At 42.5% G+C, this 19,800-nt stretch overlaps 3 protein-coding genes and 1 long non-coding RNA gene across 4 annotated transcripts; all 4 read right to left on the bottom strand.

Annotated features, from left to right (window-relative positions):
* Positions 1-20: 20 nt before the first annotated feature.
* On the bottom strand, positions 21-5,810 carry LOC145708757 (uncharacterized). The gene is made up of 17 exons (XM_081786453.1): positions 5,436-5,810; positions 5,026-5,203; positions 4,902-4,986; positions 4,747-4,816; positions 4,055-4,409; positions 3,467-3,762; positions 3,389-3,402; positions 2,371-3,313; positions 2,212-2,231; positions 1,767-1,880; positions 1,517-1,576; positions 1,159-1,430; positions 1,009-1,110; positions 629-845; positions 444-589; positions 254-399; positions 21-209 (listed from the first exon to the last, which is right to left on the bottom strand). The coding sequence occupies exons 1-16, from the start codon at positions 5,558-5,560 to the stop codon at positions 262-264; spliced, it is 3,135 nt and encodes a 1,044-aa protein (XP_081642579.1). The 5' UTR covers positions 5,561-5,810; the 3' UTR covers positions 21-209; positions 254-261.
* Positions 5,597-6,879, bottom strand: LOC145708756 (Na(+)/H(+) exchange regulatory cofactor NHE-RF3-like). Its single transcript, XM_081786452.1, has 3 exons — positions 6,512-6,879; positions 5,709-6,150; positions 5,597-5,667 (listed from the first exon to the last, which is right to left on the bottom strand). The coding sequence occupies exons 1-3, from the start codon at positions 6,614-6,616 to the stop codon at positions 5,597-5,599; spliced, it is 618 nt and encodes a 205-aa protein (XP_081642578.1). The 5' UTR covers positions 6,617-6,879.
* Positions 6,880-6,978: 99 nt separating this feature from the next.
* Positions 6,979-7,650, bottom strand: LOC145709997 (uncharacterized). The gene is made up of 3 exons (XR_014134987.1): positions 7,456-7,650; positions 7,338-7,405; positions 6,979-7,017 (listed from the first exon to the last, which is right to left on the bottom strand). It is a non-coding gene; the product is annotated as an uncharacterized LOC145709997 (long non-coding RNA).
* A 3,500-nt stretch (positions 7,651-11,150) lies between these two features.
* Positions 11,151-18,641, bottom strand: LOC145707336 (uncharacterized). The gene is made up of 6 exons (XM_081784852.1): positions 18,469-18,641; positions 15,255-15,395; positions 14,615-14,777; positions 13,742-14,079; positions 13,541-13,692; positions 11,151-12,065 (listed from the first exon to the last, which is right to left on the bottom strand). The coding sequence occupies exons 1-6, from the start codon at positions 18,496-18,498 to the stop codon at positions 11,546-11,548; spliced, it is 1,344 nt and encodes a 447-aa protein (XP_081640978.1). The 5' UTR covers positions 18,499-18,641; the 3' UTR covers positions 11,151-11,545.
* Positions 18,642-19,800: the final 1,159 nt, after the last annotated feature.

The following is a 19,800-nucleotide window of genomic DNA, read 5'->3' as shown; positions in this document are numbered from 1 at the left end:
AAAATACAAGTCGAAAGTAAGGTTTTAGGTTTATTTATCAATATATATACAGTCGTATCAGAGTCGAATTAGTTGTTCATTTCTGCAGGAAGTCAAGAAGCTCGCATTTGTGGCCGTGGGGCGACCTCAAAGCACTACAAAATTGAAACTAAAAGGGTCGGCGGCGTCTTGAAGATTAAATTCGGAAATATACAAGAGCAGGCAGACACCTAGAACATCAAACTAGGAGATAGTATTGAGTTTGAAAACTTACATGTTAAATTAACGGTACTGTGGCTGTTGTTGCTGCTGCTGTTGCGGTGGTGGAGGTGGGTAGAAGCCTTGTTGTGGAGGCATTTGGTTCATGTATGGCATGAAGCCAGGTTGGGGAGCGCCATATTGGGGTTGGGGTGCGCCGTACTGAACTCACTTTCAAAATCTCAAGTTGACATCGAAAATATTACCGGAGCAAAAGGCTGTACGGGGAATGGTTGATAGCCACCCTGAGGAGATTGCGGATACATTGGGTACTGCTGGAATGGCTGCTGAGGTTGTTGGTATTGTGGCTGGCCGTACATCTGTGTTGGTTGCATGGGCGCAGCCGGAGCGACTAAAGATTTTTAAAAAATAAAACGCATTTAAATCAAACCCTGTCCATTTGCCATTTTGTTGACCTCAGAGATGTTGGGGCGCATGACCTTATTGACGACAGGCTCAGGTGATTTGGGCTGTTGTTTGACAGCGACTCCGATAGCGCCAGCGGTCGCACTGCCATCGACAGTTGCCTTAGCAGCGACGATTTTGACGCTCTGCTGTTCTGGCACTCCTTGCTCGGGCATCTGGCCTCCTGTGAGTACTTGTCCGTTCTGAATAGCTTGATTAATTTCTGAAATCTTCGAGGACATGAACAAAAACGCTCCGGAGTTAGTTAGTTCTAGCTAATGAAGTTTTTACACAAATACACAAAAAACCTGATCAGTGTCTCCATCCTTAATGTTTGTCTTATAAATGTAGCCAAAGTTAGTTTACCTGTTGGAATCGGTTCATCAGAGCTGCGATTGAAGCACCAGCTGGAGCCCGAGGCTTAGAAGTTTGTGGCTGGCTTGAGTTAACAACAACAGCAGCGGCAGCCTTTCCAATTTATTATTGAATTTAGTTTTAATCAATTAATATATTTACCGCTGGCTTAACATGGACTGGTTTTGGAGCTGGTGGAGCTACTGGAGTAGGAGCACTGTATGCTGGCTGAGGAGTTGGTGTTCTATCGACAAGAGGCACTTGATCATTGACTCGAGCTCGTGGGTTAACCTTGAAGGACTTGACGGTTCCGAAAATCTTCATTTGTCTAGCCATCGCCACGGTAAGACCAGCAGATACATCTGGCTCTTCCTTTAGGGCCACAGTCTTTTCGGTGGTGATGGTGGAAACGGTCGCGGCAGCTGCTGTCACTGCTAAATCTATTTTAAAAGCAGAATGTATCAAAAAATTTAGCCATGCAGTTTTGATGTAGCGAGGGTGGAACGAAGCAAATGATTACCGTTTGTGCGGCCTCCGTAAATTCCGGCTGCGGCGGCGACAGATAAATTTGCTTCATGAACTTGGAATGGCATGTTAGGATTGATTTTGGTTACTTTTTTAAGATCATGGTTCATGAAATAATCACTGCGCAATCAATTTCTTAACTTTCCCAAAACCGAAATTATGGAAAATATCTGAAGCTGAAATCATGGAAGAGTGATTGGTGACCGTGTTTTCTACGGAAAGCGACGAGAGCATGAGCAGTTTACCTTCAGGCACCTTTGGTGCCTCTGGTTCAGGCTCCGAATCGGGCTCTGGAACCGATTCAGCGACCGAGTCTCCGTTGACGGAAGGCTCGGGCTCTGGCTCTTCGAAATCGACTTCTAAATGGGAGTGACAATGTGCGGAGAAGATTCATCCTAGGTCTTATTTTTTACCAGCTTTCTTTAAAGCTATTTTTAGTAAACTCAAATGTTTCCCCTTCATTCTAATCTTCTCTTATAAATAATATATAGTCAAAAAAGAAATCATTCACATGAAAATATCTTTAGTGAGTGAAAGAGTTGTGGATACTAGAAATCGAATATGTTTTCAACAAAAGGAAGGAACGTGAGTCGGCAGTGCCAACAATAGCTTGAAATAATCCTGATTATTTCAACATTACTCTTTTGAAATTCTAGTGATTAGTTTTATTGTGCTTGGGCCAATATTTACCAGGTTCGGGTTCCGCTTCTTTTAGAATGGCTCAATTATTTACTTTAGGAAACTTTAGTATTCTGCTAGGTAAGAATTTTGGGATGTCGACTGGGAGACGACTTTGCTTTAGGAGGTCAAAGTAAATAGAATGTCTGGAGGAATTTGAGCCACTTCCCTGGTTCAGGAGATGGTGATCGTCGCACGGCAGCAACAGCAACGGCGGCGGCTACTGGATGCGCGATTCGTTCAGGTTCTGGGTCACTTTCATAAGTGGTCTCAGGTTCAGGTTCTGGCTCAGGTTCAGCTTCTGGTTCAGGTTCTGGTTCGGGTGATGGTGATCGAGATCGAACAGCGGCAGCAACAACGGCAGCTGCAGCAATAGGATGCTCAATGCGTTTTTCTTCTTCTTCTGGTTCTGGCTCTTCCTCAGGCTCTGGTTCTTCTTCGGGTTCGGGTTCCGGCTCAGCTTCTGGCTCAGGTTCAGGAGTTGGAGACCTTCGGACAGCAGCAACAACAGCTGCAGCAGCAACCGGGTGTTCAATAAGTTTCTCTTCTTCTGGCTCGGGTTCTGGCTCCTCTTCTGAAACTGGTTCGGGTTCGGCTTCAGCTTCTGGTTCGGGTTCAGCCTCTGGCTCTGGTTCCGGTGATGGAGATCGAGATCGAACAACGGCAGCAACAACTGCAGCGGCTGCGATTGGGTGTTCGATACGTTTTTCTTCTTCTGGTTCTGGCTCTGGCTCCTCCTCTTCCTCTGGTTCGAGCTCATTCGCTTGCTCACGAGTAATTGTGATCGATTTTGCGGCAAAGAAGGCGAGACATTCCTCATCGGCAACAAGGAACACAACGGTATCACCCGAGTTGCGAATAATGTCAACAGCGTCTTCATGGCTGACATCGTCAAGTGTCTGGCCATTGATTTCAAGAACTCGATCGTGCTCCTCAAGTCCCGCTTGAGCAGCCGGGCCACCAACAACAATGTTTCGTAGAAGCTGGACGCGGCCAAGCTCGGAAGGCTCAGTGTGCATCTCAAAACCAAAGGTACCTTCGGCTTTCTTCACTCGGATAAGGCGTGCTCGTGGTTCAATTCCAAGCAGAGCCTTCGTGATCTTTACATCACGCTCTATTCAAATGTTTCATTACAACTTCTTCAACAAAAGAAAACAGACTTTATGGAAAAACTTGTTCAAGCATTGACCTCTGAAGGAAGTGCTACAATTAAGTCGGATGTTTGTCTTTTGAATAATAGCCGTTTTATGTAATTTTATTATGAAACTTTCCTTTATAGTAGTCATCGCACTCCTTGTCGACGACCAAGAACGTTACGTGATCAGTGTGCTGTCGGATGAGATCGACAACAGTGCTATGTTTAGCACCTTCGACGTTCTTATTGTTGACTTCAACGATTCGATCGTTGTCGAGAACGCCAGCCAATTGGGCGGCTTCGCCTTCTTCGACATCTGTGAGGTAGTGGCCACCATCCTTGTCTTGAAGGAAAAAGCCGTATCCGTTGTTGTCCTTGAGAGTGACAAGACGGGGTAGAGGGGCAGGTCCATCAGAATCAGCGCGCGCCTTTCAACTGGGTCAACAAAGGGCGTTAGGAATTCACGTCATCCGCATGGATAAGAAGATCTTTGGAAAAATACAAAGCTAAATAAAACTGTTCTCGAGTGCATCTAAGATTCGTAATCGAGCAGAAAATTTGAAATTAAATTTTCATGTGCACAGGTCATTCGTCTTTTAACAAGAGCCTGACGATATTCCTCGAGTGAATATGTTTTATTGCCTTTAATTGCCACGTCCAGATTATTTGCTCTGTGATTAGAGAAGGCAGAAGCGATAGCAACGATTTGTTGACCCTCGCCTTTGCGATGGCTGCGGCAGCAAGTGCTGGATGTTCGACGAGCCTGTCACTTTCTTCCTCTGGCTCTGGCTCGGGCTCTTCTGCCTCGGGCTCGGGCTCTTCCTCTTCCGGTTCAGGCTCAGGGGCAGTGGCCTCTTCATATTGTGGGGGCTCAGAAAGCTGGCGCTTGATGATCTTGAAGCTGGCGAGGAGCTCAGCCAATTCGGTTGTGATTTTGATGCCGAGTTTTTGGAATAGTTTCAAGGCAGCAGGGTCGATGACAGTCATCTCAATGTGGTTATCATGAACTTTGGCGTGGGTCATCGCGTCGCTGTGGGAGAGTCCCTCCACGTCGGCTCCATTGATGGCACAGACTTTTATGAATATAAAAATGCCCGTGATCGTATAAAACGAGCCACCTTGAATATCTACGTATTGTAAGCTTTACAAGCCCTTTAAATTTCCCGTCTAAGAATCGGAGATTGTCCTTGGCAAAAGTAACTTTTATGCTCACGAAGCGCAAATACAAACTCCCGGCAGTACTACATTACAAATTTCGATAATATCACAAACGGTGTCCAAATATTAGCTCAAAAATGCCGTTATAGCGATACAAGTCATTGGTATTTGCAAAAGGTAGTTTAACAACCGGTTTTATTTTCCGGATATGCACGACTCTTTCGCAAATCAGGAGAATTTTTATATCCTTTCCTATGTCGCCATTTTGGAATCCAGCAGCTTCCGCGGGCGAGCCAGGGTTTACTGTGATCGCATGTGTGTGTGCTGAAGTTTATGATGAGTAAAATATATAATTTCACAGGTATAAAGACTCAAGAGCTACTTCTGTTCCCATTTTAAGACTACCTACATTTGTAAGTCAAGTTAAAGCCATATTTGACATCAGGCTGCTTCTCAACCAAAAGATTTCGCGGGATACCGAAGTTACCGTAATCCTAATAAAAAATAAGTTTTGGAGAGAGTGACTTTCCTACCGCTTCCCAAGCAAGAGTGGCCTGGCTTGCGTCTGGTTCGGTACCGTCGGCGACAAATTGATCGTGAGCGGCGAGGCTGGTGACAAGGAAGACGACGTGGTTTTGATGAGTGCGGATGAGGCTAACCACTTCCGAATGAGAAAGCCCGACAATAGACTTTGAGTTCACAGCCCAGATGCTTTATTTCGTGGTAATCAACTTCCGTTATATGAATTCTTCTAATTCAAGTAGCAAAGATTTACAAAGATAAACGATTATAGTGAATAAACAAAGCAAACTCCCAAAATCTATTTCTTGGGTATTCCGCGGCGGGACCCCGCCTGCTACGGAAAATATTTGCCAATCAATGTTGAACTAATAGTATTTCTTGCTGAAGTTGAAAATTCTATTTTTTATCGAGTACCACGTCCATATCGCCCTGCTTAAGACCGCAAATATCAGCCGGAGTGGAATTGCTAACATTAGTAACAGCACTTTTTCTAATTTCTTGATTGAAAACGATCTTGAAGCCGTAATCGGTGCCGGAGCTTCGCATGACGCGAACGACTCGTGCAGATTTGTCGACGCTTTTTCAACCGGTGCGACGGATTTGGCAGCAGCGATCTCGCTCTCTGCCATTTCCGATCGTTCGTCTTCTTCTTTCTTGGGTCCGGTTTTGACCTTGACAACGAGAGTAGAGCCGCCTTTCTTGACAATATTGACGATTTCAGCGTGGCTCTTCGATGTCAAATCGACGCCGTTGATGGCGATAAGGTGCATACCATCAGAAACACCAGCTTTGTCGGCAGCACCACCTGGAGCAACCTTTTGAAGAACGTGCTCCGAAGTTCCTTCGGTCGAGCCAGGATTGGTGTTCAACGAGAAGCCGTATCCCTTGCCTTCTTTCTTGAGAACGCAAATCTTGAATCCAAGATCAGCTGCTTCGGCATCTCGAGCGGGATTGACTGGATCGACCTGGTATCCGATGACGCCGAGTTTGATGTTTGTCTTTGTCTTCTTGAGAGTGTCGACAAATTTCTGATGATCGAGCTTTTCAACGTTCTTTCCATCGATAGATAGGGCTCGATCACCAGCAAGGAGACCACATTGCGCTGAGATGCTACCTTCAGTAACCGCGGTAAACACCTGAATGAGCCCTGTTAACGAATTGCCAATCCTAAATGACGCTGAATTCTTCAAGTGGAATTCCTTCCTCGGCGATCAACAGAGATTGCTTTAAGGTCACTGACTGACGGTAATATTTACTTAAGGGCTGGAAGCACACATGCGCCCGGTACTTCTATAAGACTGTTTGCAATGCTCTAAGTCTTATCAACTCTGCCAAAGCTAAATTATCCGAAGATCTCGCGGGGAATTTCGAAGAATTAATTGAAACAGTATTTCATTAGAAAACTAACTCGACATTTTTACGGAAGAAACATCAAATAATCTTTTTCACTAATTTTTAAATTTTGATAGATATGAGAAAAGCTATAGTAAGACTTACGTTTCCCTTTCTGTCCGGTATATAGGCGACTTTGAAGCCTAGAGGATCCTTCTTCTTTTTCCTCTTGATCTCGACGACCCTGGAAAGGCCCTCATAGCTTGCCATTTCTGAAAATAGATGTCCGATAAGATGCCGGACAAGAGTACTCTCTCAAGAAAAGGAATCGGGCAGGTAGCGGCGCGCTGATCTGATCGAACGGACTCCTTCAACCACCCATAATATTAGTGAAAGTTTAACTAAAATGTACTCGACTTTCCTAGTGCAAATACCGCACTCAACTAGACTCTGCCTGTACACGCGCCGCAGGGCAAGTTCTACTTGACTAATAAGATTTCTCTGAATTGATTTTCTGCCCCTTGCTCCGCGTAAAAATAGCGCGTAACAATGGAATGATCCAAATCGTAAAAGCGCCCTTCTTTCGAGCGAACTCACTCGCTCAAGGGCACGTCGGCTCTTACCAAAATCGTCCACGGTCAAGCTCAGCGCCGGATTGACGTAACAATGATCTGAAAAATATCCAATTACGTTCGCGAATTTCCCCGATTTCCCAACAAATTATGAGTCGTTATCAATTTTGACTCGCTTGTTTTGTTTTAGATTTCCTAAGCATCCTAGGTTAGTTAGCTTTGCTCGTCAAACACTCAAAAGGGCACTCACTGGGCTCAGAACTCGCTGGCTGAAACGTTCTAGAGCTCGATAAAAGACCTACGCTCAGGCTTGAACGTTTGTCCTTGTGTCAACTGACTATTTGCGGAGTATTGATTTGAACTATTCGACCATCTTTTCACTGCTATGCTTGTTCAATACTCTTAAAATTCGAACTGACCTTCGATGCGAAATGTACTACTATTCCGGACAGTCCACTCGTCTTCTACAAGAATTCGCTCGTCGGCTCTAGAATTGGCAAATGGTAAAAAGGGTTGATCCTTGTATTTCAACTGTACTTCGGGCGATGCTCTTTGTTAAATGATCTCTAGTCCAGAATCGTCAGAGTTAAATCTGGCTGATCTTAGACTGGGCTGCGCCCTTTTTGGGGAGGATTTAGGCACACGCGGTAAGGCGCAACGCGGCGGGAGAAGCCTGATGGAATGCCTCGTGAGAGCGACTAAGCGCATTTCAAAGTTAAAAAATCCCAAACACTCAAGACCTCGTCTCCATAACCACCATACAATATTGCAGCAAGGTTGAGTAGCTTACATTTACCCAAGTTACTCTTTCTCGCGCTCCGTGTAATAAATTAACGACCTCATCGTTCAATCAATTTTCGCACGAAAATTCGATAGTTGGATAAATTACTAGCTAGAAATTAAAGTTTGTAGGATTAATTTCTTTCACAGGAATCGCTCAAAAGACTTCAAAGGTGGCATTTAACAAGACATAAATCTAGAGCTGGAATTTTTTCCTAGTAAAGATCACAAATGTCACTCTGAATGAGATCATGGCTACGTCCATCCGTAACGTAATTATCATGGTGGAATTTTTGACGTACTTTGGGAAAACCAAGCAAGCCGTTTCTACACAGATCGTGAAAATAGTCCAAAAAATTGACTTGTTTTCATCAATCAAGCATATTAAAGTTAGCTTCAAGTTAGGAAAATTCTAATTTGAAAAGTGCAGAACTGCTTGGATTCATAGCTTTGTTTTGGAATTTGCAAAGTTTGGGAATCTCAAATTGTTGAACTCATAGAATATTCGCGATTAAATTGATAGAATGTCGGGTAAATATTTGCATAAGCGTTGAAATTTTTGCTTCTGAAAAAATGGTCTTTCGAAAATGACAACTTCCGTCTGAAAATAGAAAAAACTTCCGCTATTTGCAGGAGTTCCCCAACTTACTCTTTCCTTTCGACCTCTTTTGGAACCGGTTCAAAAGAAGAATTTTCGAAATAAGGGTTGAAATCAAAAGTGAACCGCTTTTTCCTTTTCGCTGTTCCGTGTCGCCCGAATCGTCTCCCTTCAATGCCCTGAAACTTCTCCGAAAAGACTTTCTCAATTGCATAAATGTTTGTCGGTGACGCTATTTGGCATTTTCCTTTGGAGTTCTTTTCGGTCTACAAAAATGCGGATACAAATGCAAACAAAAGTAGCGGCACATTCGCGATCGCGCAGACGAAGTAGAAAGCATTTTGGAATGGCATTTTCTTCCATGATTTCAATTCCGCCCAAAACTCTAACAGTTGGCATTAAATCATAATTAGGGTACTTAGGGTCGTTAATTTCTCCTAATCGCCATGATTTTAGCGTTAGAAGGCGTGCAAGTAAATTTTCGCTTTCTTAAAAAGCTTCGTTTACTTTGACAATAAGCGCATAATATAACAGCAAAGTAGAAGTAGCGCAGAATTATACTGTGCCGAATCCAATCAAACGGATTTGAGCGTTTTCGATGATGCAATTAGCCGGCAGCACCGACTTAATTCTAAAAGTGCACGAAAGTAAAGGAAGATATTTGCAGCTGCGCGGACTCACCCATCAAATGCGCGATTCTTCAGGTTACACTTTTGAAACAATTCAGTAAATTAAAGAGCCTACTAAAACCATTGTGTCTCCCTTTAGTTTCATCATTGAGTGACAGCTCATGAAAAACAGTAATAAGGACTCATAAGCGACAAGAATAGTGTTTATCTAGCTGAATATATCTATCTATATCTAGGGTTCCCGGTAAAAAAATGCTAATTTTTGATCCTCAAGGGTTTTTTACATTTTTATCGGCTCAATGGATAGCTTAGATGATTTCAAGCAAGAATATGAAATAAAAAAGTAGGTGTATAATTTCGGAAGTTGGTCAAAAATGCCAAAATGTGAAAAAGTACGAATTTTTAATCCCTTTTTTGACCAACTTCCAAAATTATACACCTATTTTTTTATTTCATATTCTTCCTGAGTATCTTCTAAGCTATCGATAGAGCCCATAAAAATGCAAAAAACCCCTCGAGGATCGAAAGATAATTTTTGTCCGGAGACCCTAAATATATCAAACCAAAATAAAGTCCATTTTTGAAAACCTTGATTTTTTTTATCCGAAGCATTTTTGCTAAATTGGTTGGCGGTTCATTCAAGGTCTGCTGTTTTTTAATTGAGCAGGACTAACAGTAATTGGAGGAGCTTTTTTAAACCACTGGAGAGTCAAACAAACAGGGATTAAATCGCTTTTTTGGGGCAAATTTTGGGGTTATCTCTTTCCACTTGTTTATTGTTATCGTTTTATTTCGAGGAATTAAATTTATTCCAAAAACGTGGTCCTCGAAAAACGCTGTGAGAAAAATCGCTGTTTGTGAAAATTAAAAAATTGCGTCATTTACCAACGTCGGAAGTGTCAGACATTCTAAAGCCGTTACGGGAGGGAGAGTACACGCATTGCGCATGTTTTTGAAGACGTTGTTGCGTGGTGTGGCTCATCCCCGCCTGATTAGATTCGATTTTGGGAGTCTGAAAAATCAAGTTGCGAGCAGGCCACAGGCTTTGGGCTGATTTGAGACCGCCGCGGTCTCAGACTCCTAATATTTTCCTAAATGAGCTTACTCCCCACAGAAGAGAGTACTGGTTGAGCAAATCTATAATCAACTAGTTACCGTCCGTCATCTAGCAATTCGCCTAATTGCCTGCGCTTCTGTTTAGAAAGAATCGCACTTTTTAGAAAGAAAAATAAAACGAGATCGAGAATTTTAAAATTTTAAGATTACCAAAAGAAATCAGAAAAGCATGGAAAATCGAAAGCGAATATTTCCGAGCTTGAAAAATCGGAAGAGAGAAAATTTGGATACCGGGGGTAACCAAATTGTGGTTTGAGAGACGCGTTCATGACGATTTCGCGCTTCACTCACGAAATCAATTCTTTCGCTACAAGAAAGCCTTGTCCACTCGTAGTTATATTAACCACGTCGCTCCCCCCAATGTCAAGTTGGCAATTAAACATGCGCTTTTTTTGGTGATGCAATTAGGCAGCGATTTCGATTGTCGCTGAAACTCTAGGCTCGGCAACCTGAGTGGAAAACCTGTGTCAGGTTTTGAAAAGCTAAACCTGAGTCAGGTTCTGAAGAGCCAAAATGAAAAGCCGCGTAGCGGCTTTTTTAAAAAACGAAGCCACAAAGCGGCTTCGCCAGTATTTTAAAATAGATTAAAGTGGTTATATTGCGAAGCCGCTTAGCGGCTTCGTTTTTAAAAAAGCCGCTACGCGACTTTTCATTTTGGCTCTTCAGAACCTGACTCAGGTATTCCACTCAGGTTGCCGAGCCCAGCTGCAACTTTTTGTATTGGCTTCAAAATTTTCGTAAATTATGCAAATAATGCCTATTCATTAATATTCTTGAATTTTTCCTCGAATACCCCCTACAGTAATATGATTGTAGCAGTACTTGAGAATCTTGGTTTGACTTCAATTTCGAAGATTTTTTGATTAATTATGTTTTAGAGTCGATTAAAGAGGCGCGTTTATTTGAGTAACAAATTGAAATGACTATCTATCTCTGTGATCGTGGAACGGGTGACCCTGGTGTTTGTAGTGTTTCCTCGGGTCGCCAAAAGAATCATCATTCCATATGTTATCTAGCATAAATTAAGAAGCGCGGGAAAAAGGCTCACTTCATTAATTCCACCTGGCGGGCATTAATTTCGTAAAAAAAGAGATTTCGGTTAAGTTAGGGTCAACATCTGTCGATCGTTTATTTTAAAACGTTGAGGAAAGAAGGGTTTGTTAACTTGACAAGCTATTAAATAATTGATTTCAGACGAGCGTTTCGAACACAGAACTAACACGCAGCGGGTTTTCTTTCGCCGCCGTTTTCGTCTTTTCCGGCTGCTTTTGAGAGCTCGCCTTCTTGCTAGGACTCGTTTCGCGAGCTTTCTGAAGTGAGGAGTTCTGTCGTCTGGCTTCTCGAGACAGTCTGATGGATGTGCTGCGAATGATCAACGAGCTCTGCCGCAGTTGTTGCACGTAGTTCAGTCTCACTGAATCCGAGTCACTTTCAACGTGACAATTTGATCTCGCAAGTGGTCAGCAAAAAAAGAGACTAAATACTGATGATAAATTTTATCGCTTTAGGTTATTAGGTCATAACTGGTAAAGTCTGTGAGCCAAGTTGGATGGTAACTTAATCTCGCCAGGTTTTGTGCGCTTTGGACCACGTTCCTTAGTTTGGCTTTGCATTCTGTCGATGAGTCAATCGCACTGTCGGTGAAACTGAAGCGATCTGCCGACCCGTTCTTCGAGTCTGAACCATCGGACACGTGCCCAGAGTCCGAACAGGTCGTCGATGTAGAATAAACCGGCTTGACGCGGCCGTATGCACCGCTCGTTTCCATTTTCGACGTGTGCTTCTTCTCAACATTTTCGTCGTAGGAACTCAGCCGGCCCATTGACCATTCGTCGTCGGCGTCTTCCGAGGAGGAATTGCTCGACTTTTCGCTCTCTAGCATCCTAGGCGGGTTAGAATCGCGGCTTACCTGCTGGTTTCCACTCGCGTTGTGGATCGAATCAAGGAGAAAGTGCTCTCTGTCCTCCACGCATTCCGCTAGATCATGTTGTGCGGCCGCAAGCTCTTCGGCTTCATCATCGAGTCTAAACACAACTTTTGACAAGGGCTTTATTCCTAGAGCTCCTTCGCACTTTTTGACAAGCTCTACTCTAAATACGAGGATCGCTCTTATAAACATAAAAGCCAAGAACCACTTTCCTAATTTGATTAATTAATTTGCAATGTTTGAACCGAAAAACGCGATTCTCTGCGGCACTAGAATCGTAGGCCTCCCGTTCTAAAAGCTCCCCTTGATCCGGACCACGATAAGGGCGCTTAGTCTTACATTGACTTATGCACAAAATGTTTTATCGTGTCGCCAGCGTTTTATCAGCCATGTTCCAGTAGATAGGCCGTAAATATAAATTCGCTCGAATTTCTAGCCCAAGGTTCTCTTTATCAAACGCGGGATCAAGCGACAATTGAAAGAAAGAAAAAGGCGACACCTGATTGAATTAGCCGCAGAAAAGCTTATCACGGCTAAAGCCCGGCAGAAGTATATTCTCGGCCAATTTCTGGCGATTTAGCCTTTATTCAAGTGACGAGCGTAGTCACTATGCGGTGCCTCAAATGACGAAAGCCTCAAATGATGATCCTCTCGTTTTTTTTCAAATTTACATAAAGATGTATGCGCTTATGCTCGCTTTTACAGTCGTTGCAAAATTTTGCGGCTCTCTCTCTTTTTCTGGCTCCCTCCTTTTATTTTACAAACGTTCTCGAAACCGGATTACGATTCGGTGATGAACGCGATTATGGCCTCACGACTGTGAGAAAAACACTAAATGTTAAACCAGAGCTAGAAGACGTATCCGTTTTCTCCTTTCTCTTCTAACTCTGACATTTGGAAAGATGAATTATCGAAACACGAAATCGCGAAATTATCGAAATTTGCGTCTTGGAATGAAGATTTTTGGTTAACAGGAGACAAGCAAATTCCTGCATGGGCGGAGTTTTCTCTCCTGTTTAGAAAGGTTATATTTAAGAAAAAAAAAATGATCACGTTTATCGTGACCAAGTGGTGCTTGAGAGCGACACGACGAGATAGTTGCGCTTTTTCTTGCTCGCGCCCAGTTTTAGTTGCCGCACCTTTGATTTTTAAATTTAGGCAATTTCGCTTTTACGGTTTTCAATATAAGTAAAGAAAAAGAAGAAAACAAAAAATCCAAAATGCAAAACAATTAATTAACCCTAACCCTAGCTCTAACCCTAACCCTAACCCGTTAAAAGAATAAATACCCAACAAAGAAACTTCAATAGTAGATTACGAAAGAGCGCTTTTGCGTGGTAAAAAAAAAGCTAACAATTTCCATGAACGTTTGCAGCGTCCCACTTCCGACTTTCGCCGAACGTCAAAGCTCTCATTTTTTTAAATACAGGGCGCGAATCCGTTGCAAAACATTCGCCTTTTTCTCAAATTCTAAATTCACCACGGAGGCGGCCAGCAAATGACCCTCTGGGATAAAAAAGGCCTTTCAAAATTAAGTCATTTGATTCTAGTCGACTTTTGGCTGGACTTTACCTTTTCGTGATCTCAATTTGCGCGTCGATGGCTGCTCTTAGCTGCAGTACGGCGCTGTTTTCAGAGCTGTTTGAAGTGAGTTCGGAGATTTGGCTGTTTAGCTCGATGATTTCTTTTTTCAACGGGGCCAGGCGCTCTTCTATGCTTGCGATCTTAAATTGAACCGTTAAAAATGGATTGAAATAATGATAAAGAACAAACCAGTTTGTAAGAGGAGCCCAACGCCGTTATCAGTCCTTCCTGTTTCGCACCAGCCTCGATCTTCGCTAATTGCGTCTCGATACTTGCATTCAATTGCGCCTCGGTTTTAGCCATGGCGGCGAGGGAAATCTGCTGACTCTGGATGAGCTCGATTTGTTTCTTGCGCTCCGCTGCGAGGTCGACTTGTGGAGTCGTCTTCTTCCGGCTTCGGAGAACGAGCTCGCAGTCGGACTCGGATTCTGTTGAGCTGTCGCTGACGATGGAGTCGGAAAGGAACGAGTCCGAAGATTCGGAAGACTCGCTCTCGCTCCACTCGGAGATGTATCTTCGTTGCCCTTCTGAAAGAGAAAAAAAAATAGTTTTGGTCTTGTCCTGAAATTCCCGCTCATTTCCTTATCGCGATGTTGATCGTAATTATCTGATGTCAAAATGGTTGTATCGCATATTCATTTTTTCTAGCTGTCGTGTTTTGAAATTATTTTTAAAGAAGCTTTTTAAAGAAGCCTCGCCGTGGGATTATCGGTGGGAAGAGCTCCTAACCCGCCTTTGGAAAGGGTTGTTTCTAATGCTGCCGATTGATGAAATATTATGGCACGTGTTTGCGTTCGTCCGTAATTATTTCGAAAATAAATCTCACGTCACAGGCCCAAAGAAGCGACAAAATTGATTCTGAACCTTCTGCGTCCAAACGGGATAACGTGAGGCGTCAATTAAGAATAATATTTGAAAAATGAAACGCCAAAAATGAGATTGCAAAAAGACTCGCTCATATTCAATTTTGCGCTGCAGGAGTAGTCATATTCGATCGATTAAACGTCCTAAGTTTTTAGCGAATACGATCGAAAAAAAAACTATCACTGTAGTATACTGTACCTCTGACGGAGTGGCGATGTCTTCTTCGATGTCTGTAGGAGGCACTTCGCTTGGAGGAGAGCTGGAGTCTGAAGCTGACATGCACTTGCTCAGAGGACCATGCGTGCCAAACTTTCAATAGACGTGTACGAGTAGGTAACGGTCGCTCGGTACCCCGCCACTCCTGAACCGGTAAATAAATATTCCTGATTTTGTTAAGGTCTCCCTCTTAACCGACCAAATCCAGCGAGCGTGTTTACTCAAGTTGGACTGGGCCGCTAGTGCCTTTGAAAATATTACGATGGCACGTGAGAGCACCAATTTTGCCGATTGTTTCAAAATAAAATACTAATTTCAGTAAAATACAATCAAATTGAATGCATCGCTTGATTTTGATCGAATCACTTTGAAAAAAAGCTGCTCTAAAAAGTGAATTAGTTGAATATAAACGGCGCTTTTTGCCGAGTCTATTTAAGGATTTTGGACTCCTTCGCGAGCAACGAAATTATAGCTGTACACACGTGCTGGCGCTTTATTTCGCGAGTTCGATTGAAATTCCCTTCGGAACATGGAGCTTCGCGAAGCACAACGTGTTATCCCAAATTTCACTGTTTTTTTAATCAAGAACACGCCGCATCCCAGAAAGACGTTATTAACTTACTTCCACAATCTCCCAGCTTGTTTCGTTGTGCAGGGACAGCTGCTTGACGAGCTTCCGTATCACCTGGGTCACTGTGCTCCGACGCGTCAAGTCGCTCACTTTTACGGCTTTGCCACAGTAGTTGACGCATATTGAAGAACTCTGAAGTTGAAAGTTAGTATCACGGCTGAGGGAATCATCTTATTTATTCATTAACAGAACGAGGGAAGATTTCAATGAGGGACGAAAACTGCGAAAAACTTTTCAATAAAAAATGGAATAAAAATTGAAAAAGTTAAAAGTTTCTTTTGATTGGATAAAATTATGGGTGTCTGAACCTTAATTCTAGCTCATGAGTCAGTTAGAGAATCAGTTTTACGATGTTTTCTGGGCTCGACAACCTGTGTAGAAAACCTGAGTCAGGTTTTGAAGAGCTTAAATGAAAAGCCGCAAAGCGGCTTTTTAAAAAACGAAGCCGCAAAGCGGCTTCGCCAATATTTAAAAATAGATAAGAGTGATTGAATTGCGAAGCCGCTTCGCGGCTTCGTTTTTAAAAAAGCCGCTGCGCGGCTTTTCATTTTGGCTCTTCAGAACCTGACTCAGGTTTTCCACACAGGTTGCCGCTCCCAGGATGTTTTCCCCTTGAAATTTGAATTTTAGGAAAAGATAAAAGGAAAGGATAACTGCTGGGAGAGTGTGATCTACAATTAACAATCGCCTGCGCCGGCTTGTCAAGTAAAATACAACGAGAGACGTGTGAGAAGCTCGAGAGTTGGGCAGGCGCACGTTGCGCAGCGGAGTGCTGGACTATGGAATTCTTGAGTTGAAGGAGAGAGGCCACTATTTGCGTGAATTTCGAGTTCCTTCAATTTACTCGCTGAGAGTCACTTCCGGCGCGAGACAGCGCTGATCAACCAGTTTTTCTTTTGCGACAGATCGAATTTTGGCGAATGGCGAGAAATGAAAAACGGATGTCACCGACCGTCCACTGCCAGGCCAAACACACGAGCGGGTGTTAAATCCCTGATTCCAAGGAAGTTTAGCACGGCAAAGATTCAATCCCCCGCCCAGCGCTTTCTTTTTCATTAAAACTCATCATCGCATTGTTAACGCTTGGCAGCGCCTTCTGAACCCTCTAAAACTAGGCTCGGCAACCTGTGTGAATAATCTGAATCAGGTTCTTCAAAGCCTAAGTAAAAAGCCGCGAAGCGGCTTTTTTGAAAAATGAAGCCGCGAAGCGGCTTCGCAAAATTATATCTTTTATCCATTTTTAAGTTCTGGCGAAGCCGCTTCGCGGCTTCGTTAAAAAAAAACCGCTACGCGGCTTTTCATTTAGGCCCTTGAGAACCTGACTCAGTTTTCTTATACATGTTGCCGAAAAATGCTTTTTCTGGCTCCTAAAGTACCGCCTATAAAATTTCTTGTTCTGGATGTTTTTCGTGGCCGTTATCTTTTCGATTGAATTTTATTAGTTAGAAAAATTATTAATTGGTTTCTAAAGCACTTGAATTTTGGATAGAGGGCGGGCAGGAGATAATCGCAGGGCCATTTGATTGTGTCCGCAAACTCAAATATTTTGCCTAGGCCGGAAATAGGTCTTGTAATACCGGAAAATATTCCGCATCATGAGAATTTATGGAATATGCCCGGACAACAATATAAAGCTGCTTTCCATGTAACTAGATCTTATTTTGTCAATTATCAACACGTTTCGTAACCGTTTATATTCAGCAGAAAATATTTACTTTTATCAAAAAAAAAAACGATATTTTAAGAAAAAGGAATTCGAAATAATGAGTAGATTTTTCAAAGGGCGACTTATTCTTTAGTAAAATTTTCGAGAAGATACTTAAATTCGCTCAAATGAAAGAAGCGTTATCAAATCAGAAAACTAAGAGTTGTTGATTGTTGACGAGTGTTGGTGCTTGTGCAAAATTCGCTTCTAATTGCGCTCATCCCAAAATTACCGAGCTAAGGTCAAGATGACCTCGTGTCTAATATGAAGGGCTTACTCAACCAACTTAGCCAGAACACAAGTACCCATGCTACATTTTTTATTTGAAAAAAAGGATGACAATTTTGTTTGTTTCCTGGAGATCCACAAGTGGCGTCAATAAGAATGACAACTCGATGTCAAAACTCCTCTTGGGCAGTTGTTTGGCGGGAGCGACGAGTTGAGCTCATTTTCCCCGCACTCCTGCTTCAGTATCTCTCCGCTAAAACAACGAAAAGATCGTTACTGTATGTCTTTTGACACTTTTTTACTGGAAGCCGCAGGCGGCTTCGCGATTTTCAGGCTATTTAAAGGCTGGTACTGTAAAATGAGTTTAGGAGGTGGCCGGAAAGCGCAAAGGCGACAGATGCCCTCAGTTTCGGCATAAATAATTATTAAAATAAATTGCAGCGGACACGTATTAGCTATTTGATCGATATTCATCGTCGCGGCGTTAACGACTCTGTAATCCGGAAACGTGTTCGATGTCAAATCCTTACCCAAAGATTACCTTCTCCTACGGCCTGCCTCAACGTTAAACATTTTTACTCAACTATCTTTCCTATATTCAAATGAGCAAAACACTTCAAAACTTTCAGCCAAGGCTCTAAATCAATCTCAGAAGTTAATTTTCAATAAAACATTTTCAGATTTCAAAGCAGTCCGGCACTTTTTTAATTGGAAAATAGCTGCTCACCATTTTTTCTTACTGAAAAAGAGTCTCGATTCAAGAGTGAAAAACTCTTGTTCGAAATTTCTAAAACCATTTAAAGCATTCTTTGTTTCAAGCTTGGCATTATTCGCCGCATTATTGAACAAATTAATATCGCACTGTTTATTTTTCTAGCTCCGAAATTGATTCACTGCTGATTTTGATTGAGTTTTCTGCCTAATTTTAACTTGACTTTTGTGTTTTCTGGATCAACCGTTGCAAAACGAGGAAAATCTAATAGCGCATTTTCATGTAGAAAATACAAAAGAACATATCAAATTAAATAGTAACATGATTTGCTCATTTCTAGGCTACTTTTAATCAAAGGTTATTGACAATATCGTTAAATCGACAGCAGTAAATGCTCCAGCTTTTGCTAGAATCTACAAGGATGGGGATATTAATTCAGAAAAGAGTGCAAGAAAAAAGAACGCTGATCATTTCAACCTTTACAACAGAAATGGTTGATCAATTAAGCACAATTTACAATTTAGAAGATATCTTTCGTTTTAGGATTTTGATTTTCTCACCTGTCGGAAAATGTCTTCTTCTTCTTTCATTTTTTCGCGCTGATTTTCGTTAATCTCTATTCTTTTCGTCTTCGTTTAAATAAGCTCTAGTTTTGTCTTGAAAAATCCTCTAAATGAGTTCGATTTTGCTGACTATTGGAAAAATATTATGATCGCCGGGAAAAAGTCCTTTTTTTCTGAAAGATGGTCTAGGGTTGTGGCAAGGGTGCGCTGATGAGTTGTAGCGTATCGCTCAGGTGGCGCTGCGGCGCGCGTCGAAATGGCCAACTCTGTGGCTGGCAGGGGCTTTGCGAGGCTTTCACTGGTCGCTTGTACTTTCGTAGTACAAGCACAAGCGGCTGGACGGAAGCTTAACCCTTCGAGAAAATATTGCATTTTGAAGATCGCTCTCAATTCTGTTGAATAACTCAAACAAGCTGGTTCAATTGATACGAAGACTTGACAGGGTTTCTCTTTAGATAAGGCGCCGGACCACAGAGCCAAAATAAGAAATATATCAGATTTCTATTTATACATAATTTGCTTTTGAATCAGCGTCAACTTGCGCAACGATAAATACGATAACTTGCGTGGCAATTTGATGAAACCTCTTTCCCGCAGATTCCAGTATAACTTCGTTACAGGACGGAGCAATTTTATAAATCCAGTGACTCGCGGAGTAATTCGAAACACAGCTTTTTAAGACTTATCTTGAAATAGAAATGCTGAATAAATAAGAAATTTTGGTTTGAGTTATTTTGTTTTTTATTTTTTGCTCGACGATAGAGGATCGGAGTAGATACTACCATGAGATTTTTTTCTAAAGGGAGATCGGAGAATCTGAGGGTCCTAAGCCCTCTGGGACTCTCAGTTTAGCCGCGCGCGCTTAGCGCGGCTAGCCAATCAAATGACGGTATTTTTCCGCAGTGCGCCGCACTCTAAATTCTTTATTCTGAGGTACCCAACAGGAGCTGAAAGAAATTTCTAGACTTCCCCGAGAGTGAAACGGGGAAGCGAGGCCAGGGGCCTTCTCCCTCTCTAAAAAAATCTCATGGTAGATTGGACAGGCAGGGAAAAAGTTTACAAAGGGTTGAAAACCTTGAGTATGTTTTTGGCGGTGAAGGGCTTCTTGCAGAATGCGCATTTTTTCGAGGGCAGTTTGGCGGTTATACACATGTAGCAAGTCTTATGCCCACATGAAGTAAGGACGGCTTCATGGTGCTCGTCGTCGTAGGGATTGCAGCAGATACCGCATTCATTCCGTTCAGTAGAGAGGGGTTCCTTTGATTTCTTTTTGGCTGGTCCCTCATCGTCAGAACTATCATCTATGAACTGTTAGACCAATTTAATAAA

This window comes from Oikopleura dioica, chromosome XSR (genome assembly GCF_907165135.1).
Source record: "Oikopleura dioica chromosome XSR, OKI2018_I68_1.0, whole genome shotgun sequence".
Lineage (NCBI taxonomy): Eukaryota > Metazoa > Chordata > Appendicularia > Copelata > Oikopleuridae > Oikopleura > Oikopleura dioica.
Note: the sequence above shows the minus strand (reverse complement) of the source record. Positions and strands in the feature narration are given on the sequence as shown.